This window comes from Periophthalmus magnuspinnatus, chromosome 14 (genome assembly GCF_009829125.3).
Source record: "Periophthalmus magnuspinnatus isolate fPerMag1 chromosome 14, fPerMag1.2.pri, whole genome shotgun sequence".
Classification (NCBI taxonomy): domain Eukaryota; kingdom Metazoa; phylum Chordata; class Actinopteri; order Gobiiformes; family Gobiidae; genus Periophthalmus; species Periophthalmus magnuspinnatus.
Window position 1 is genome coordinate 12,856,584 of NC_047139.1, and position 18,619 is coordinate 12,875,202.

General features: G+C 36.9%; 1 protein-coding gene across 1 annotated transcript; it reads right to left on the minus strand.

The window, feature by feature from the left end:
* Positions 1-7,003: 7,003 nt before the first annotated feature.
* LOC117381852 (ion channel TACAN-like) lies at positions 7,004-18,232 on the minus strand. Its single transcript, XM_033978888.2, has 12 exons — positions 18,105-18,232; positions 15,786-15,904; positions 14,874-15,005; positions 14,745-14,804; positions 13,272-13,367; positions 13,099-13,188; positions 11,596-11,661; positions 9,727-9,788; positions 9,535-9,627; positions 9,057-9,121; positions 8,180-8,248; positions 7,004-7,328 (listed from the first exon to the last, which is right to left on the minus strand). Exons 1-12 carry the CDS (start codon positions 18,180-18,182, stop codon positions 7,215-7,217), a joined length of 1,044 nt encoding a protein of 347 aa, XP_033834779.1. The 5' UTR covers positions 18,183-18,232; the 3' UTR covers positions 7,004-7,214.
* Between the last annotated feature and the right edge of the window lie 387 nt (positions 18,233-18,619).

Genomic DNA, 18,619 nt, shown 5'->3' on the forward strand with positions numbered 1-18,619 from the left:
AATTTTACTCCAACCACCTCGTCTTAAGCTGCTGTCTACCTAAAGTGACCTGCCTAAGCTATCTCCTGGGCAAAAATCACTGCTCATTTTCATAACACTCTCTGGGAAGAAAACTGAGAGAGGCGGAGGCAGTTTTTTTTTTTTACTGTAAATCCACCTGTCCTGAGTTAGTATACGCGTGCGCCACTTTAACTGGTCCCCCGCTGGTTTTGCATGTCAGGCAGTGAAAATCCAGAGAGCTTCGCATTCAAGTGGCCCTTAGCATGCAAATATAGGCCCCGGACCAAGCCCTCGGCCCCAGACAAAAGGCACGTTTGAGTAACAGGAGCAGCGCTGGAGAGCCACAGCCTTAACTGCTAGGTAAATTAGCCTATTCTACTTTAATGGGCTCTGTTCTATTGCAGTTGTCCTCTGGGATTAGCCACTTTCTAAAACGTATTCAAAGTTAATAAAAAGATGGTAGTATTTGTGAACCGTTGATAAATCCCTCAAACAATATGTGATGGCACTTTGGGCTGTCCTGAACCTCCCCCTCACATGCATGTTTGGATAAGATACTAACCCTGTGACCCATACCTAGGTAAGGGGACTATTTTTGCAAGTAGAGTACGTTTTAAAAACACTAGACGCATCCCATGATTTTCAGAGCATGTTTGCAGAGGTCTAAATTACAGGTATGAAACTTATTTCTTTCTATAACAAGACAGGATATTTTGTCCTTTGCAGACTCTCTTTTATCTAAATTGACAAATGTTTAAAGGTTCATATTACACTGTTTTCTGATCTGTGTTATAATATTGTTTCCTCATCACAAACACCTGGAGTTGTGTTTTGTTTCATTTCACACAAGCTGAGTTCTTCTCTCAAGCAGAATGTATGTAGTAATACAGGAAGTGCTCCACTGTGTTTTTTAAACTCCACACACCTTCACTAGAATCATTTGGATCATTTCAGCTCTGGAATTGCCAATCTTTACTGAACTGAAAGTAAAAGGTAACTGGTAAAACTACCACTTCATGACATAACAAGATTGAGGTTTTGAGCTTAGGAGATACAATCAGACTGATATTAAAGGATTACTCAAACATGTGTGAATGAAACAAAACACAACTCCAGGTCTGTTTTTGAGGAGGTAACAACATTATACCATGGCTTAAATTTTACAAGAGTAAGTTTTGTGTAATATAGGACCTTTAATTGGCACTCTATACCCAGAACTAATCCAAGACGCCAACCAGGACTCAACAAAAGACAGTCAGAGACCAAACCAAACCCATCCGAAGATCCCATAAGTCAAAAGATAAGTCAGTTGTAAGCAAATCTACATTAGTCAGACTCACTTCAATAAATTTGTTTTAGGACTAACATTTTTTCTAGCCTAAATATGCAGTGAACATGCCAAATTACCCATACAACATACAGGCTCTGCACACCTGAAAGTACTACTACAAATGGTGAATTCTAACTTTTCATTGCTAAAATACTATTTTAATGGAACAGCACTACACAATATTGAGTCCTTTTTATGTGGAAAGTGCAAGAGGAAAATAAACTGCGCACACCTGATTTCACTCTGCAAGGCAAATGGCAGCGCAGGCAGAGGCTAAGCATCATCAATGCAAATAGTGATAGAGGTCACTCCAAGAACGCCAGGCGGATGGCGTGCTGCAAACTGTACCGTAGCCAGCTAAGAACACAATCAGACACGCCTTTTTCTGTGTCAGGTTACACCATTGCAAAGGAAATGGACGTTAGCATTGCTTTGCAGAGTAGCTAATTAAAGTGTTAAATGTTACGTCTTTATTTGGTCGACATTGTGCATATTTTATTACGACAAATGTGTGTCAATTGTGTGTCATTGTGTTTTATCAGTTTTATATCACTGATATTTAAATTGTTGGGCCTTGTCACCACTGCCGCAAAATGGCTCTGTGATGCTGTTAAATCCTATGGGTATCACTGATTAAGAAAATTTGATTACAAAGTAAGAACAGAGTAGTGGCCATGTAACGTGGGAGGATTGAGGCAACAACATCTTGAATGCAGGAGAATAAAGATTACTCCAACATGCATGAATCCCTCCAAATACAACTTTGAGAGGGTAAATGAGAAGGAAAATGATTATAACATGGTTAAAAGCTCTGAAAGGTCTATTTTTTGTATAACAGGTCTCGTTTAACCATTTGACTGGATGACTGACAGTCTTTAATATTACTGGTTCATTTCACTTTCTCCACTACCCTTCATAACTTCTCTTCTCTCCTCTGCTGTTGTATTGTTAGCGTCTCCAGGACTGTTGGCTGTACTGTGTGCTGTGCTGGCCGGAGCTGCGCTCTAACTGTATGCAAAACACTGGTCTGTGTGTCCTGCAGCATGGAAATCACAGGACGAGAGCTGCTGCTTCCTAGAAGGATAATGCCTGACTTAAACAAGGATACAACAGGCAACAGCCAGATCAAGCAGACAGAATAGTTTGCGTTCACGTTGTAGAATTTGATTGTGTTATCATTTCAAATGGACAGCAGCAGCCTTTATAACTCTACGGGAGATTTGGTTTGTAGTTTTCCAAATCTATGACTCACAAATCATGAATTGATAGGGATTGGGTCCACAAACTTGCCATATTAATCTATTGTCTTAAAGTCCTTTCAACTGACAACACACACAACATTGGGGTTGAATAATTTAGATTTTTTACAGATAGAGAAGACATGTGTGAGTATTTGTTTCATGAGTAATACAGATATATAAAAAATTCTACCACAGAATTTTGACCTGTCCTCCAGCTCAGTTTTAGATGATAAGGTACTAGAATGTTGAGATATATATATAGGATCAAGGTTACATAACATTTAACTGTGGATATAGACGATATGAATAGCAATCACATAGTAAAAAAATTAAGATGCTAGTAGGTGTTAGCTTAACCTTGACAACAAAGCTCTGCTGTGGTTTCTGAGAGTTGTGACAAGCACTCGTGAACTCATCACTGCGAATAACAGGATGCTCGAAATGCATAAGTTAAGTGTGGAATAACTTTGGACCACTGCAAACCATTTCAAATGAACTAGTTCTGGTTTTAATGTTTTTAAGACAGTAAAAAGAAGTTTACTTAATTTTGATAATCATAGAATTTCGTTCATAGCTGGGACATCCTAATTTAACCCTGATGCCCTCCTTACCGCCCCGCATGCAAAGATTAACTCAAGTTTGTTTGTGTGAGACATTTTCCCACAGAGCCCTGGATGGTGGTTACAGTGTGTTGACAGAATCTTTTGTTGACTTGTTGTAACAAATAGGACTGCTCCAAAGCACAAAGCAGGTGTCTCTGTCCCCGTGGCACTACACTGAATGAGACCCTGTGTTTGCTTAGCTCCAGGTAAATGAGCAGTCTGAACACGCACTTTCACCAGGCCCTGTTTAGCTGCTGTCTGTTAATGGAGAGCCACACCCTGTAGTTCAGTGTCAGTTATACTCGAGCAAAGTCAGCATCTGGGGGCTACTGTTCCAATATATGAAACAAAACAACAGTATTCAAATGGTAAACTCCATAACAGTGTTCGTGTTATGGAGCTATTGGCTATTGTAGCAACGTATGCAAAGGAAAGAAACGTGTCTTAAAGAGGTTATTTTACTTCTATGGGGTATTAACCTCTAGCACATACCATACTTACTGTTTTGGAAATTCTATATTGGCCAAAAACAACGTATTAACATGTTTCATAAGTTTTTCAGTCTTTCCTCCATTTGCTCGCCATGCTAAGTCACTCCTCCTTCAGAGCGCTATGACAACACAATCAGCATGCATCTCACTTATGAAACTACACCACATCACATCAGGTTTGTCAAGAAGTTTTGTATCATGGGGTTGTGTATTTGGGGAGAAATGTAGGTTTATTGCACAGAATTATACCATGGTAGAAAGCAAAAAAAAAAAAAAAAAAAAAAAGGTTTTGCATAATACCCCCTCTTTAAAGCAACTGTATGTAAAATTTATTATGGTGTTTACCAGTTATGTGGCTATTGTAGCAACTCATGTAAAGGAAAGAAGCTTAACGGAACTGTATGAAAGATGTAGATTTTAAATTTCATAAACTTGACCAAGGCATGTGTCCAGATTAGTGATCGACCAATATGGGGGTTTTTCATGATCGATGCCAATGCATTTTTTTCAGAATCCAGAGCAACCAATGGCTAATAAGCTCTGTCATTATTTTTCAACCGATAAGTAGGGTCGAATTAGATTATTTTCCCCACAATATGTTATTTAAATTGACTACAGATTCACCCACAGCCCTTTTTTGCACTACAAACCTTTAAAAGAGTTGTGTAGTCACGTTTTCTGCAGTTATTTTCCATATTATTTAGGCAGCAGGTCGGACAAAACAATATATCAATGTGTGCTGCTCAATGTGATGCTCTGACAAGTGCAAATATCGTCCTAAGGTAAACATCATATATCAATTCATATATTGCTATTACTGATAACAATTGTAATGATGATTTATTCTTATATACAAAAACATTGAACATGAGGATTAAAAGATTAAATTAAGATAAAATATATTTGTGGGCCTTTACTTGTTGTTTTAATAAACAAAATAGAAAAAATATTAAATTGATTAAAGGTTTTGAACATTTAAAACAGCATAAACAGATCTTGATTGTTTCAGTGTGTGATATTCAGAGGGCCCTGGTTGGACTGTAGTTTATCTCATCAAATCTTATTGTTCCTTAAAGAATGTCTCCCATGCAGGGTGCTCAGATAACATGGTATTTTGAGCATTTTAACATTGGAGAGCCCCCCTCCATGTTTGCTATACTGTTCTTAAATTGATTACACCCGTAGATGTCATATTATGTGGTATTTTGGACATGTTAAATTGCAATGTTGATCTAAAAAAACTTAATAAAGGAAACAAGTCCACTAAAGTTCACCAAAATGGCTACGGGACACTGCCAAATGGCATGTGTATCACCATTTTTTTTTTAAAAAGTATTGTAGAACAAAATAGCAGTAGTGACACAGCAGTGGGCGTGTAGGTCTGAGCAATGATGTCTTGAATGCAGGAGAAGATTAGGCCTTCTCAAACATGCATGAACTACTCTAAATAATAAGCAGTTTTGCATAACCGGTCGTCTTTAACTCGTTTAACAGTGGTTAGCATTCCTTGTGATTAAACTTTATGTTGAATTCTATATTGTTTGTGCGACCAATGGGGACTATAAAGATTATTTTTGTTTGCAGATTCTCACAGGTTTAGGATGAGCAGGAGTGACTGTGACTGGACTGTATCTCCCTCTGCTGGTGTGTGTGTGTGTGTGTGTTACCTCTCTGTTCAGCCTGGAGCCACACAGCAGTGTCTGTGTGTGAAGCCCGGACGGACGGCAGGAGTAGGGCTATTAAAAAACGCCATTTTAAAAACGCTTTTATGGAAACAGAATGTAACGTATGACTCGTGGGCAGCATCATTAGGAGATCAGTCTCCAATTTTGCCCCATTCAAGAGTATGGTGCGCACCCTGTGTCCAGTAGGAGGCAGTGTAGCACAGATAAAGGTCCTCTGTAGTGGTCAGACAATACAGAGCAGACTTGTGTCTAAATCCCACAGCAGCAGCTCTAAACTCGTCTGTGATGGATGCTGTGCTTTGTTCCGCTGCAGAGGGACATAAAAAGGCAGGGTCCCGCTGTCTTGCTCAGGCTGCACTACAGCGTCTACTCACAGGCGCGATCCCACTACTGAGCGGCACGGGGGCTTTGGCCTGCTCCGTGTCCGACCTGGGCCGGTGCACCCCTCCTTAGGCGACCTGGTGGTCCCGGGCTCCCCCAGGAGCACCATATCGATACCGAACTTAGTGCGGACACCCGCTCGACACAGTCGAGCTGCAGTTCAGAGCTCCTGAGCTCACGCGCTCCCCGGCCTTAGCCTCCCAGTGGCTTGGATTACAGGCGCGCGCCACAGCACCCGGCGACATCACCAGAGCGCACGTGCAATTTTGGCTGTACCTGCGTGACGTCACACGTCTGGTGACATGCCGGATTTGAACAGAAATAATAATAATAATAATAATAATAATGATGATGATGATGATGATGATGATGATGATAATATATTGTTAGATTATAATCTAGTTCAGTGCATGCCTCCCAAACTTTTTTGGTTTGACCATAGCTGAAACTATACTCAATTACAAGTACAAGTAGGCTAAAGGTAACATGAGTATTTGTCAGTGGTTTAAGCACGAGTTATTCATCCATAAAAGTAAATAAATAAATCCAATAACACCAACCAGAACAATGGCCCTTAATACAATTATTAAATTGTAAAAAAATTTAAATTTTTTTTGGAAGTGTAGTCCATAAAATACAATTTCACACATCCCATACCTATCCATAAACAGATACAATCAAGTAAACTGCAGTTAGCTAGACATGATACGTAAGGCGAGGAAGCCAAGGAGGCAAGACGCTGTGGGCTGTGACTTGACTCAAATCCACAGCCAATGAATTAGAATATATTGGTTTGGTTTTAAGTAAACCAACTGAAACCCACACCTTGTCACCCACACCCCGTTCCTCCACAGCTTGTGGGCCATAAGTGTAAACTCGTGAATAGCGGTGAATTCCCCCTAATTTCAGGTGTAGGGATTTGTGAACAAATCATTTCATTTGTGCCCATTTTTGTTTCAGGTGGATAGGTCCGGAAATGACAGAGATATTAATCATAAACCAGGTCTACAAATCTGCAATCTGAACAGCAAATTCCACTGTAGAATTCTGCCCTGTCCTCCTGCTCAGTTTTAAACTATGGAGATTCTAGTATGTTGTGACATCACGTTGTGTTCATGTGATCATTTGGTTTGCATGAGGGTAATTCATCAGTAATTTATCTTTAACTGCCTTGCATATATGACTATGGTCGTCTGGGGGGTAAAAGGTGGCATGGACTTGTGTTGCATTTTTTTGATGTATGAAAGAAGTAGTTTATCAACACTGTCAGGCATTTCATTTTGGAGTGTTTTATTGGCCACACCCACTGTAGCATTCCGAGAATTAGGAACACTTAAAAAAAAAATCTGTAACATGTTCATTGAGCTACACATAATTTTCAGAAAGCTTTGAAATCCACAGGACTCAACAACGTAAACAAAAACACTTGATTACTGGAGTGAAAACTCGTACATTAGAGGACGCTGTCTGCATCACATTCCTCTTTAGAAGCTTTTGGGCTTGTCCTGGTTGTTCATGTACTTCTGGTAAACCACACCCAGCGTGGTGAAGAAGTTTCCCATGAAGAGGACCATGTATGAGCAGCCACACATCGCTACCTGGATCACACATCACACATGAAATCACATCAGTCATTTTGGCATGAAGAAATTTATGGGCTATTTACCAATGTGATATTAATAACAGCCAGAGAGATTGCTGCCATGGTAACCCAAAGTAACCAACATCTAGTTCCAGTCGCCATGATGAGAGTCTAACATTCTACTGAAGAACTCATGCAAACTAATTGGTAGAATCTGTTAATTCACAAAATATTGAATTTAATCATTTCTATCAATGACTAGAGCCAAGAGCTCGCTCCATTACAACAAAATCCATCCATCTGTATTAAATATTATTGTCCTATAGAAAGCTGTAATGTAATCTGAAAGGACAAACAATTATCTTAAATTATTTAATAATTGGGCTTTTTTGTATTTATCTAATGCTCATGTTCCACCAATCTAATGTAAACAAATCTTGAAAGAAATATTTTTCATTTTAGGTAATAAATTATTCATTTATTGTAATAGGCATGAAGTAAACAGAATGATTATCAATGATTTTGTCCATATGATGTGTTGACAGAAACATAGTTTAATTCTCCATAAAATATAGACAAGTGCAGTGTTTTAGGGTGAATATTAATTTTCATAATTCAGAGGAAAAATGACCTTGATTATTAGGACCATAAATACACTATTATGTGTCAAATTAAACACTTTAATCGATAAATCTTCTGGCCCTGTTTACCTTTTTTTTCTTCCTCATCTCACACGATGGTCGCTGCATTTGCCAAGGCAACAGAACATGTGATCTCTCTAGCCTTTATTAATACCTCACTGGTTATTACTATCTGTACTACAAGAGGTAATCTCAATATAGGCATAAAGTATCATAAACTACAAACCTGCCACTCTTTACACTCCGACAACTGGGACATTTTGAAGAGTGTTATACTGTTGTAAAACTGCCAAAACTGTATTCAAAAAGGAAAAAAAATAAATACATGAATGAAGGATTACTACAGTTCATTTTGTAGCACTAAATATAAATATCATAAGAAATGTGTAATAAATAGAGTATATTTATTATCTCCAAAGATAAAAATGCTCTGTTCCACCTTATGATGTCATGAAGAGGTAGTTTTCAAGTTAATAGCTACCTTTTGCTTTTTGTTCGGTAGAGATAAGCAATTCCAAGGCTGAAATTATCTAAGGTGTATGAAGTTTAAAAAAAAGTTTAAAACACAATGGAGCACTACCACATGACATCACAAGGTGGAACCGTTTGAGAGAAGAACTCAGCCTAAATATGCGGGATTAGTGTGTGAATTAAACAAAACACAATCCCTAGCGTGTTTTTGATGAGAAAACCGTCTCTATATTGAACCACTCCTGAATGAATGAGGGATAACTGTTGCGTGATTTAGTCATTAAAGCCATACTGTAACTTTTCTGGCGCTTGTCTCTGCAGAAAGACTTTTGCTTTGCTGGGATTGTTCCACAATATGGCATTAAACAAAAAAATCTATTGGCATGAAGACAATAAGCTGACACCACCAGGCCAAATTCAGGTCAGATCTGTTGAGACTGTTCAAGTTTGGATGCATGTTTCTCAAGGTATAATATAATAAATAAATGCATGATAGATACGTTTAACACTATACAGTAAAACAATGAAGGCAATGCTATAATAATTCTAATTTTGGAGTGAAAAGATGCTCTCCAAATCTTGTAAAATTGTGTGTTTTTTGTGTGTGTTTTAAATGTTTGCAATAAACTTACATGACCAAAAAATAGGAATGGCAGCAGAAACGATAGACCTCTCCACATCCAGGACTGGAAGCCCTCTGTAACCAGAAAATGGGTTCAATTAAACACTATGTACACATGTCACATAAGCCTGGGGTATATTCACAAAAATAAAATCTTGATTCTTTTTTAAAATGATCCCAGTACAATATATAACAACTGAATCAAGTCTTCAGTTTTTACAGGTGCAATTAACCATTTTTACTGAGAAAAATAATTAATAATCAACTAGCTTTCAGACCTCTACAAATATGTTCTGAAATGCAACAATTGGGATTCCAAATGCAATATAAATTAGGCAGCTCATATTTCAGGTTTTTTCTCAAATGCTCCAGGATGTGTTTGAAATTAGCAATACTACTTTTTAAAACATAAAGCACAAATATAATCACAATACTACAAAAATTGCCCTTTGATTTTTTTTCCCTCAAAAATTATGCAATGGCCTTACCCACTGTGAGATCCATGTTGTGTCTCTCTCCTAGCGCCCGCAGTCTGTACAAACAACCACTCTGATAATAATACTGAAGGAACTGAACAAAGCCTAAAATGGAGGAAGCAAAAACAGATTATCTTAAAAAAAACAAAAAACAACAACACGCACACACAAATACTTGTAAGAACATCATAGTTGAGGCCTTACTTTGGTACATGCAATATGCGAGGAACTGGTTTCGGAACATCTGGTAGAGATCTCCTTCAGGCCTGTCAACATAAAACACATAAAACACATAAAACACATAAAACACATAAAACACATAAAACACATAAACTCTATGATTTATAATACTGCATAATACTGCTATACAAGTTACTATTTAAATGCAGATGACAGGTTTTCATGTTTTTCTAATTATTACTTAGTTTGATGGGATAGTACCTGTGATGAATATTTATATCAGTTACTAATACTTGTATCAGTTGAGTGGCATTTTGTGGAAAAAAAAAAGCAGAGAAGAAAAGTACAAAAATACTGGAAGCAGCAGTGAGTTCTAAAACAGAATCACTGTATCCACATCATCAGGAATGAAAATTCTATCCTAAAACTCAGGGACAATTTATGCAGTTTAATCATCAATTTAACAAAACAAAGTTGCTGTCATTTATTTATATTTGTCAAATAGTAACTATTGCGTAGATTAGACAAGTTTTGGCCTTTGTTAACATTATGGTTGCTAGGAAACAGTTATGGAATTGCCTCTATGTCCTATTTGCTGCTCATAAAATTTTAAACTTAACCAAAACTAGGCCAGACTTTTATTCAAATCTTTAATATAGTCATGTTAACTACGGTGTAATGGAATATTTAGTATGACCTGCCAAGTTCCTAGATGACATTTCCCCAGTGCAGGAGCTAACAGTTATTGAGTAATGATGTAGGTGTTTATCGTTATATGTCATGCAAAAAAGTTATGTACCGCAGTTCACCTCGAATTTTGTTTTGTGTTTGCATCTCCTACATTACTATGGTTCATAATCAGTGACTGGTTCACACAGGTTGTCAGTGGGAAATAATATATATTCTACTGAAAGAGGTTATGCAGATCACAACACTTCAACGTTATGAGTGTCAATGGTGAGTAGTGACATTTTCTTCTGTAAAATCAGAAAACACATCTACAATGTGAAAGCTGCTACAGTCTAATAACAAATATAAAAGTTCACAATATTGCTAAATATTTAGTTTGTGCCTGACATTTAAAACAAGAAAATCATGTCAACAGTAGTAAAGAAAAACATTTAATAATTAGCTGAACCACCACGTTCACATTTATCACTGATACAGACTTTGGATCTGACACAGTTAAACTGAACCTCTCTCTCTTTAAGTAACATGTTTTTGACTCAGTTTTTGACTGTTCTTTTGGCCTCAATATCCTCAAGACACAAAGAGACACATTTAGTTGTTGTGCTGCCCATAGTTCTGCCACTCAGAGTGAGCATAGCCTTCAAGAGAGCATAGACAGGAAGTGCAGTTGGTTGAGTAACTAAAATTGTATCATTTGATAATACCAGATATGCAATTAATATGATTAACCAAGATTCAGGAGTAGGAGCACACCTCAACCTCCTTGTGCCTAAACACTTCACCATCTACAGAGAAGGAGGGGTACTGAATCAGCTGGGCTCACTGCTTGATACAGAGTCCCCAGCCCAGCCTTCACATCTATTCATACCATCAATAAATATCTTTATTGTATAACACTGTTGTGGCGTGGTCCTTGCTAGTGAAACAATATTAAAGGTTTTGCCCTTTCAATTACAAATTTGATGTTATGTCCAGTTAATCTTACTTGAGCAGTAGTATCCTCAAATACTTTTTTACTCTTACTTGAGCAATCTCTTGCACCACTACCATGTACTTCCACTGGAGTAATATTATTGTGAATCCACAACTGCTATAATGTGGAAATAAAGTGGAATTAAAATACTAACATACTAAATTATGATAGGTTGGAATTTCGAGACATTTCAGGTTTCCTGGTCATTCAACATTCTGATAATCTTTTACCATGTGAGCATGACCCCAGAGAGGAAGGTAGACACGTAATGATGGAACACCCACCAGCCTTTGATTCTGGACACAAGACACAAGACAAATATAAGAATTGTATTACTCTTTCTATTTAAAAATTATCATGGCAACATGTAGCGCTGCAAAATTAATCACATGTGATTCTTGTATTACTTTGTCAGTTCCTATTCCTGTGTTTTTGTCTATTCTTCTGGACGGGTTTAAAATGTTTAAAATGTCCAATTAAGTTTGAACTAGTGTTGTCATGGTACTAAAATATCAATTTTGATACTAAGGAATAGACATGATACTCAATACTGATTCTGATACCACAATGATAATAAAAACACTCTTTCTTTAGACCAGTGCTTCTCAAATATTTTCATGCCCCCTATATAATTATTATTTAATAATTAAATTGTTTTAATTTTTTTTATTTTTTCCTTGTTTGAACTATACATATTGTTGGAACAACTCATTGAACCATTTGATACTGAAAAAATATAATAAAATATAATTAAATTTAATTAAATATCAAATAAAAAAATAAAAATTAAATAAACATTAAATGAATACATTAAAATTGAATAAATATCAAAATAATACATTAAAATTAAATAAATATCAAATTAAAACAAGCAATTTAGCAATTTGGTAGGCCACCTTATATGATGCTGACAGTGCTTGCTGGTTTAAGTGACATTCACAAAGTGGGATGCGATATTTGGCACGTTTACGCTGAAAAAATTCCAGCGTCTTATAAGCATGACTGAGGTGTAATGAGGTGGCGCCTCAACTTATTTGGCTTCATACTGTCCGCTGCCAACATTTTCAGACACAGCAGACACCGGTCTGTCCTCGTGTCCCACCAGAGTCACGGTGAAACCAAGTGCTCCATACTCTTCATCAGACTTCCTCGTCTTACTTTTAGGGTGACTTTCGTGCATCTCATTACCTCCGTTTATCTCTGCCTTTCTTTTCATCCCTGTTAAAATGTTTTCCATAGTGTCTCTTTAGCAAAAGTGTTTCTTGTTCACTGCCCTGTGTCACGATCTGTTCGCTCTCTCCTGTTCTTTGCTGTGTGCGCACTGCGTACGCGCTACCTACAGTATCTACAGTGTCATAGATACTGTAGATACTGGCATCTCATCGCGCCCCCCCAGGGGGGTGGGCCCCACTATTTGAGAAGCACTGCTTTAGACAATAGAATCATTTTCAACATGTTCGCATATTACAATGCAGTAATATATCGGTGTAATCCCGCTGTACAGGTAGGTTTCATAGTAGTTCTAGTACTATGTGGTCTTATACTTGATCTTTTGAATTATTTTGTGCAGTATCAGAACTTCAGGAAAGGTTCATTTCTGGAATGTGACTTTTTAGTACCAATACTTGTTCAAATGAGTATCTACTTTTGATACTAGTTTCAGTATTTCTTAGTATCTGATTAGATATTTTTCCAAAATCATGCAGTCCTAGTGACATGATTGACTTCCCAACCTAGAGCCGTTGTTGATGAGTATACTCTCCCTGATGGTCAGTGTGCAGTAATACCACACGAGCAGGAAGTTAAACATGGCATCTAAAGCTCTGGAAAAAAGAAATATTGTTATATATAAAACAACATGTCCATTTCTACAGGATCTACAGTGCTGGTGGAGCAGGGATTTTACCTGTAGCTGAATAAAAAACGACAGATGAAGGAGAACAACAGGAGGATGACAGTGAGGATCAACTTGAACTTCTCATACTCATCTTTGTAGGCAAATCTGAACGACACAGAAACAACATTTTACAAATATTTACACATGTTATTTGGCCAGAGGTGTGCAGAGTAGCCAAAACTTTTACTCAAGAGTAGCGTTACTTCAAAATAATATTACTCAGGTAGAAGTACAAAGAAGTGCTCCAATAAATTACTCAAGTAAGAGTAATTTAAAGAGTAACTGGGGGAACATAACATCTGAAGTTAATGTAGTTGGAAAGACTAAACATTAAATAATGCACAAAATCTGGCAAGGATAGAACTGTTAATTTAATAAAAATGTTACAGAAGTACAACTAAAGGTATGCTGCTAGAAATGTACACTGAAAAGTACAATTTCTTTGAGTAAATGTAACTTCGTACTACCCACCTCTGCATTTGGGTCACAATTTAACTCATGATTATTTAGAAAACTGAATGTTTTTCAGTGTATTATATGTGCTGTCAAAACAGGACAATCACTGACCTAAGTTAATATTACTGAATACATTAGTCAATAATATTGTACTAATACTATGAACTACTAAAAAGATTGGGAGAAAATAAAATGTTGCATTAAAACCAATAAGTCTGAAAGCTTGTATTCAAATCATGCGGAAGTAGAAACAAAAAAGGCAAAATCTTACATACATTTCCTTTAAAGTTCACAGATTACACTATTTTCTGTTCGATGTTACAATGTTGTTTCCTCATCAAAAGCAAACCTGAAGCTGTGTTTTGTTTCATTCACATGTTTCACACACAAGTCCTGTATTTTTTCTCTCAAACAGAAAACACTCAACCTTGTGATGTCATGTGGTAAACTCCACTGTCATGTGGTAAACTCCACTTTGTTTTTAAAACACAATGGAGCATGATTAGAATCATTTGCAGAACCCCAGAATTTCCAATCTTTACTGAACAAACGGTTCAGTAGAGATTACAAGGTGGCTGTTTACTTGAAAACTACTGCTTCATGACATCACAAGGTGCAACAGATTATTTTGAGCTTTGGAAATGTAGACAGATGTAGATAATAATGCAGGGTTACTCAAACATGTATGAATGAAACAAACAAAGCAAAGCACAATTCTGGGTATGATTTTGATAAAGTAACAACATTCTCACATGGTTTAAAGCTCACAAGAGTCAATTGTGCTTAATGTAAGACCTTTAAAGCCTTTGAGCACATCACTAGTCTTCACACGCCTGCTCTAGAACAGCCTTTTCACACAAATACATTTGTAAATGTAACTTGTATATATGGATTTAACCCTCATCCTTGAAATTTTTTAATTCAGACTGATTACATTAAATTGTGTTTTGCCTGAAAAGAAAGTAGAGATAGATTCCATAAACTAAAATGCAGACCAATAAAAATGAAATTACTCAAACAACTTACTTTGCCTGTTTGTTGAGGAGTGTTACGTTGACATTTCCTAAAACAAGACTTAGGTATAACCTGAAAGATAGACACATTATTCACCAGCTTTACTACACAACTCTACATGTGATATCTAAATTAACAAACCCATTTTTCTTTGGCAGGAAAGCTTCCATCTCCAGGAAGGCCCCAGTCCTCTCGCTGATGCAGTCCTGGATCTCTGTGATGGTGAGGACGTCATCAGGGCTGAGCTGAGCAGGCGGAGGTTGACCTTTACATCTATGAGAAAACAATGTGATTTTAAACAACTACAGCTAGAGAGTTTTATAAGACTCATGTCTATTCACTTTTGAGAAAGAGTTCAACTATAAACAAACACATAATGATACATCCTCTTTGATATTCTCATTTTCTATGCTATTTTTATAGCTTGAAAACCATTTTAAATTTTCACTTACACTTCTATGGAGTATTAATGAATTGATCTAAATATGTTATATACTCTATTTAGATAACCATGTTACCTTTGATTGCTTTCAAAATTATATATTTGGCAAGAACATGTTAAAATGTTTTAAAAGTTTCAGTTTAGTTTCAGTTTAGAGTCTCTCCTCCTTTTGCTCACTCCCCCTTCATAGCCCTATCACAACACAGTCAGCGTGCATGAAACTACTGCACATCACATCAGGCTAGTGAAGTTGTAGTGCATTGTTTTTCTATCCTGCTTTTGTATAATTATGAAAAATTGCTGTGCTGGTGCATGGGTGACGTAGGCTTGTGGGCTGAGCTTTGGATAAGGTTGTACTAAACCATCTACAACCTCTTCAGGTATGTTTTTGATGAGGTAACAACCTTATAACATGGTAGAAAGCTCCAAATAGTCGATTTTATGTAATAACTCCTCTTTGTGATGAAATAAAACTGAAAATTAATGAGAAAAAATGTGATTCACTTTCCATATCACCCTGGCCTAATCAGTTGCCATGAATATATTGTGCTGAGTGTTTTGCTCCGATGAACGATGTAACTTGACTAAAGTGAAAGTCTGCAGACACGTACTCCTCCAGTGAGGCCTTGAGCTCTTTGATTTTCTTGCGTTGCCGAGCGATGACAGTGGAGCAGCTGTTCTGTAGTTTGGTCACCTCCTCCAGCTTCTGCTTGTACAGTCGGTGGATCTCCTGCAAGGCAAAAACAGGGCTCAGAAAATGTCAGTTTTCACCTACCCCCTATCCTCATCAGATTCCAGATCATACATGTAGAGTTAAAAATGTCACCTGTTGAAAGAAGGCCAAGGGTTTTCAACATTGTCAGCAAAGCAAAATGTGGCTACTTTGAAGAATTGTAATAATTTATTTGACTTATTGTGTTTCCTTTACATAATTCCCTACATCTTGCACCATATATTTGATGTCTTCCATATGTATCTGAAATGTAGAAAGTAGTAAACATGATGATAAAAAAAAATGAATGAGACTGTGTGTCCAAACTTTTAACTGGTAATATTAAAGAGGGGGTATTTTACATCTATGGGGTATTAACTGCTAACACATACATATTTAGATTACCATGCTACCTTTTATTGGTTTGAAAATGCTATATTCGCTGAAAACACATCAACAGGTTTTATAATTTTCTCTTTCGCTTTTGATGCTCTGAGTCTTCCCTTCCTTTCCTCTCAACACTAAACCACTCCCCCTTCAGAGCGCTATCACAACACAATCAGCATATATCCCACTAATTAAACTGCACATCGCATCAGGTTTGTCAAGTTGTTGTGTACAGTTTTGTATCATGCATTTGTATATTTATGGATTGTTGTGTGGGAGCATGGATGGCATAGGCTTGTGGGCTGAACATTGGACAGAATCTTACAGCTAACTGTAAGGAGGGTTTGAATAGGGCACAAGAGATATCTCTAAAATACTGAAACGTGCATGGATGACATCTAAAACCTCCTCAGGCATGTTTTTTATGAGAGGAACAATGTTGTAACATGATAGAAAACTAAAAAAAAAGATGTTACATAATACCCCCTCTTTAATGAAGATGTACTGCTACACAGTTTTAAGAAGGGTGTTGATGAATCTATTTCTATTATTAACCCATCAGAGAAATCAACATTTCAGGTTTGCAAAGAACAAAATATAAAGTACAATCTATATTTAATACTAAATACCTCCAAAAAGCATAATATGTCTTCCTTGGAAAATATCTTGTACGTGGAAACTCCTAATACCAAAATCTATTTTAGACACGTAGCTATGTGAAAGATATTTTAGACAAAGGTCAGTCAAGTGATCTAGTGGCTTCTTCAAAGCGTTTTCATGTCATTTATAGTTGGTTTTTTGTGTTAGTTCCTTTTTTTCTTTTTAAACAGTGCAATGCATCACAGATATTATTACTATAATAGTGCAAGTGTAGTATAGTTATAATAAAAATAGGTCAGCCATAGAATATTATAATACATTGTACTGATTTTGTTCATAGTTTACGGGCATAAAACTACCACAGAATTTAAGGGATTAGCAAACTAAAAAGGATTTAGATAGAAATAGTCTGAATGCGCCCTCTAGTAATCCCTGGGTAAAACTGCAGTTCCACAAATAACAATTGGGCTATTGTTAGTGTGTATATTTGCATGGCTACAAAAATGGATAACTAGAATAATAACATAGATCTGATTTTCAGTGTGTGAGAAAACGGATTCAGAACATCTGGTGATATGGGTCAGTTACATTTTCTTTTCATTTTTCTTTCATTTTTCTGTTTATGACCTTTTTTTTGTATACTTTTACTTGTCAAAACCTGCACATGTTGAACAATCAGAAAGAAATCAGATTACTCTACTAATAACTCAAGAAATTAAATCAGTATTAACAATAATAATCAAACCTTTGGCGTGCATGTAAATGAGACACTGTGTGCGTAAATAGCATAAATATATATAGTTTTGATCAATTATTAACCTAATGCTAGTCTAATTTTAAGTTTAAACTACTTTGCTCCCATTACTACTACTTTTTCCATACATGATACTCTAAAACAAGTAAAAGTACTATTAGATATTGTATTGTGTGATTGTTAAATGAAACAAAATTGCTGCATTTTGGAGAAAAGTGATGTTGGCTATTACTGATGTGATGTTAGACTGCGAGTAATACACAGGTCACCACATCAAGAGAACCACATTGGCTTCATACGGTTTGTAAATGTCCCTTTTTCAATGTTCTGTATAAAAGGTAGAGTGGAAAAATCTGAAGACAGTGGATCGCTATCTGAACTTCATGTTTACGCCCAGACAACAGCTGCTGTCCTGCCCCGAGCCCGACAGCTGACCCGACCCCCAGCGCCCCCGTCCCTGCTCGGCCGCTCACTGACCTGGAGGTGCTGGTAGTCCTTGTCCAGATCGCCCCATTCCTGCAGACATTCAGTAAAACCGCTCGGAGTAGATAACATGTCAGTCCTGGCTCAGTTCCGCTGATAAAACGGTTTTCAAGTTTAGGCACGCGCCACTTCCGCTCTGCACAAACTGGACTTCAAAATAAAATCACGGCTGATGTACAGGATTCAAAGCAAAACCTCTCCAATAGACAAAATAAAAGTAAACCTAAAACCTGATTTGTCTAAACTGTTGCTCTACTCATCATTTGTGTTGAAATGTAATTGATGTCTCCGATAGAATTAGTTTGAAGGAACCCAACTATAGCTTATGGCTAGTTTAATAAGTATCTGTGCTACACTGCCCCCTACTGGACACAGCGGGTGCTCCGTTTTCACCATTCAACAGGTAAATCCCCTCTCAAAACTGGTAAGGACTGGAGGCCACCAGGATAAAGCCTTTTTAATCATCTATATTTATCAAACTGACCAAATAATTGTTAATTATAAGAAAT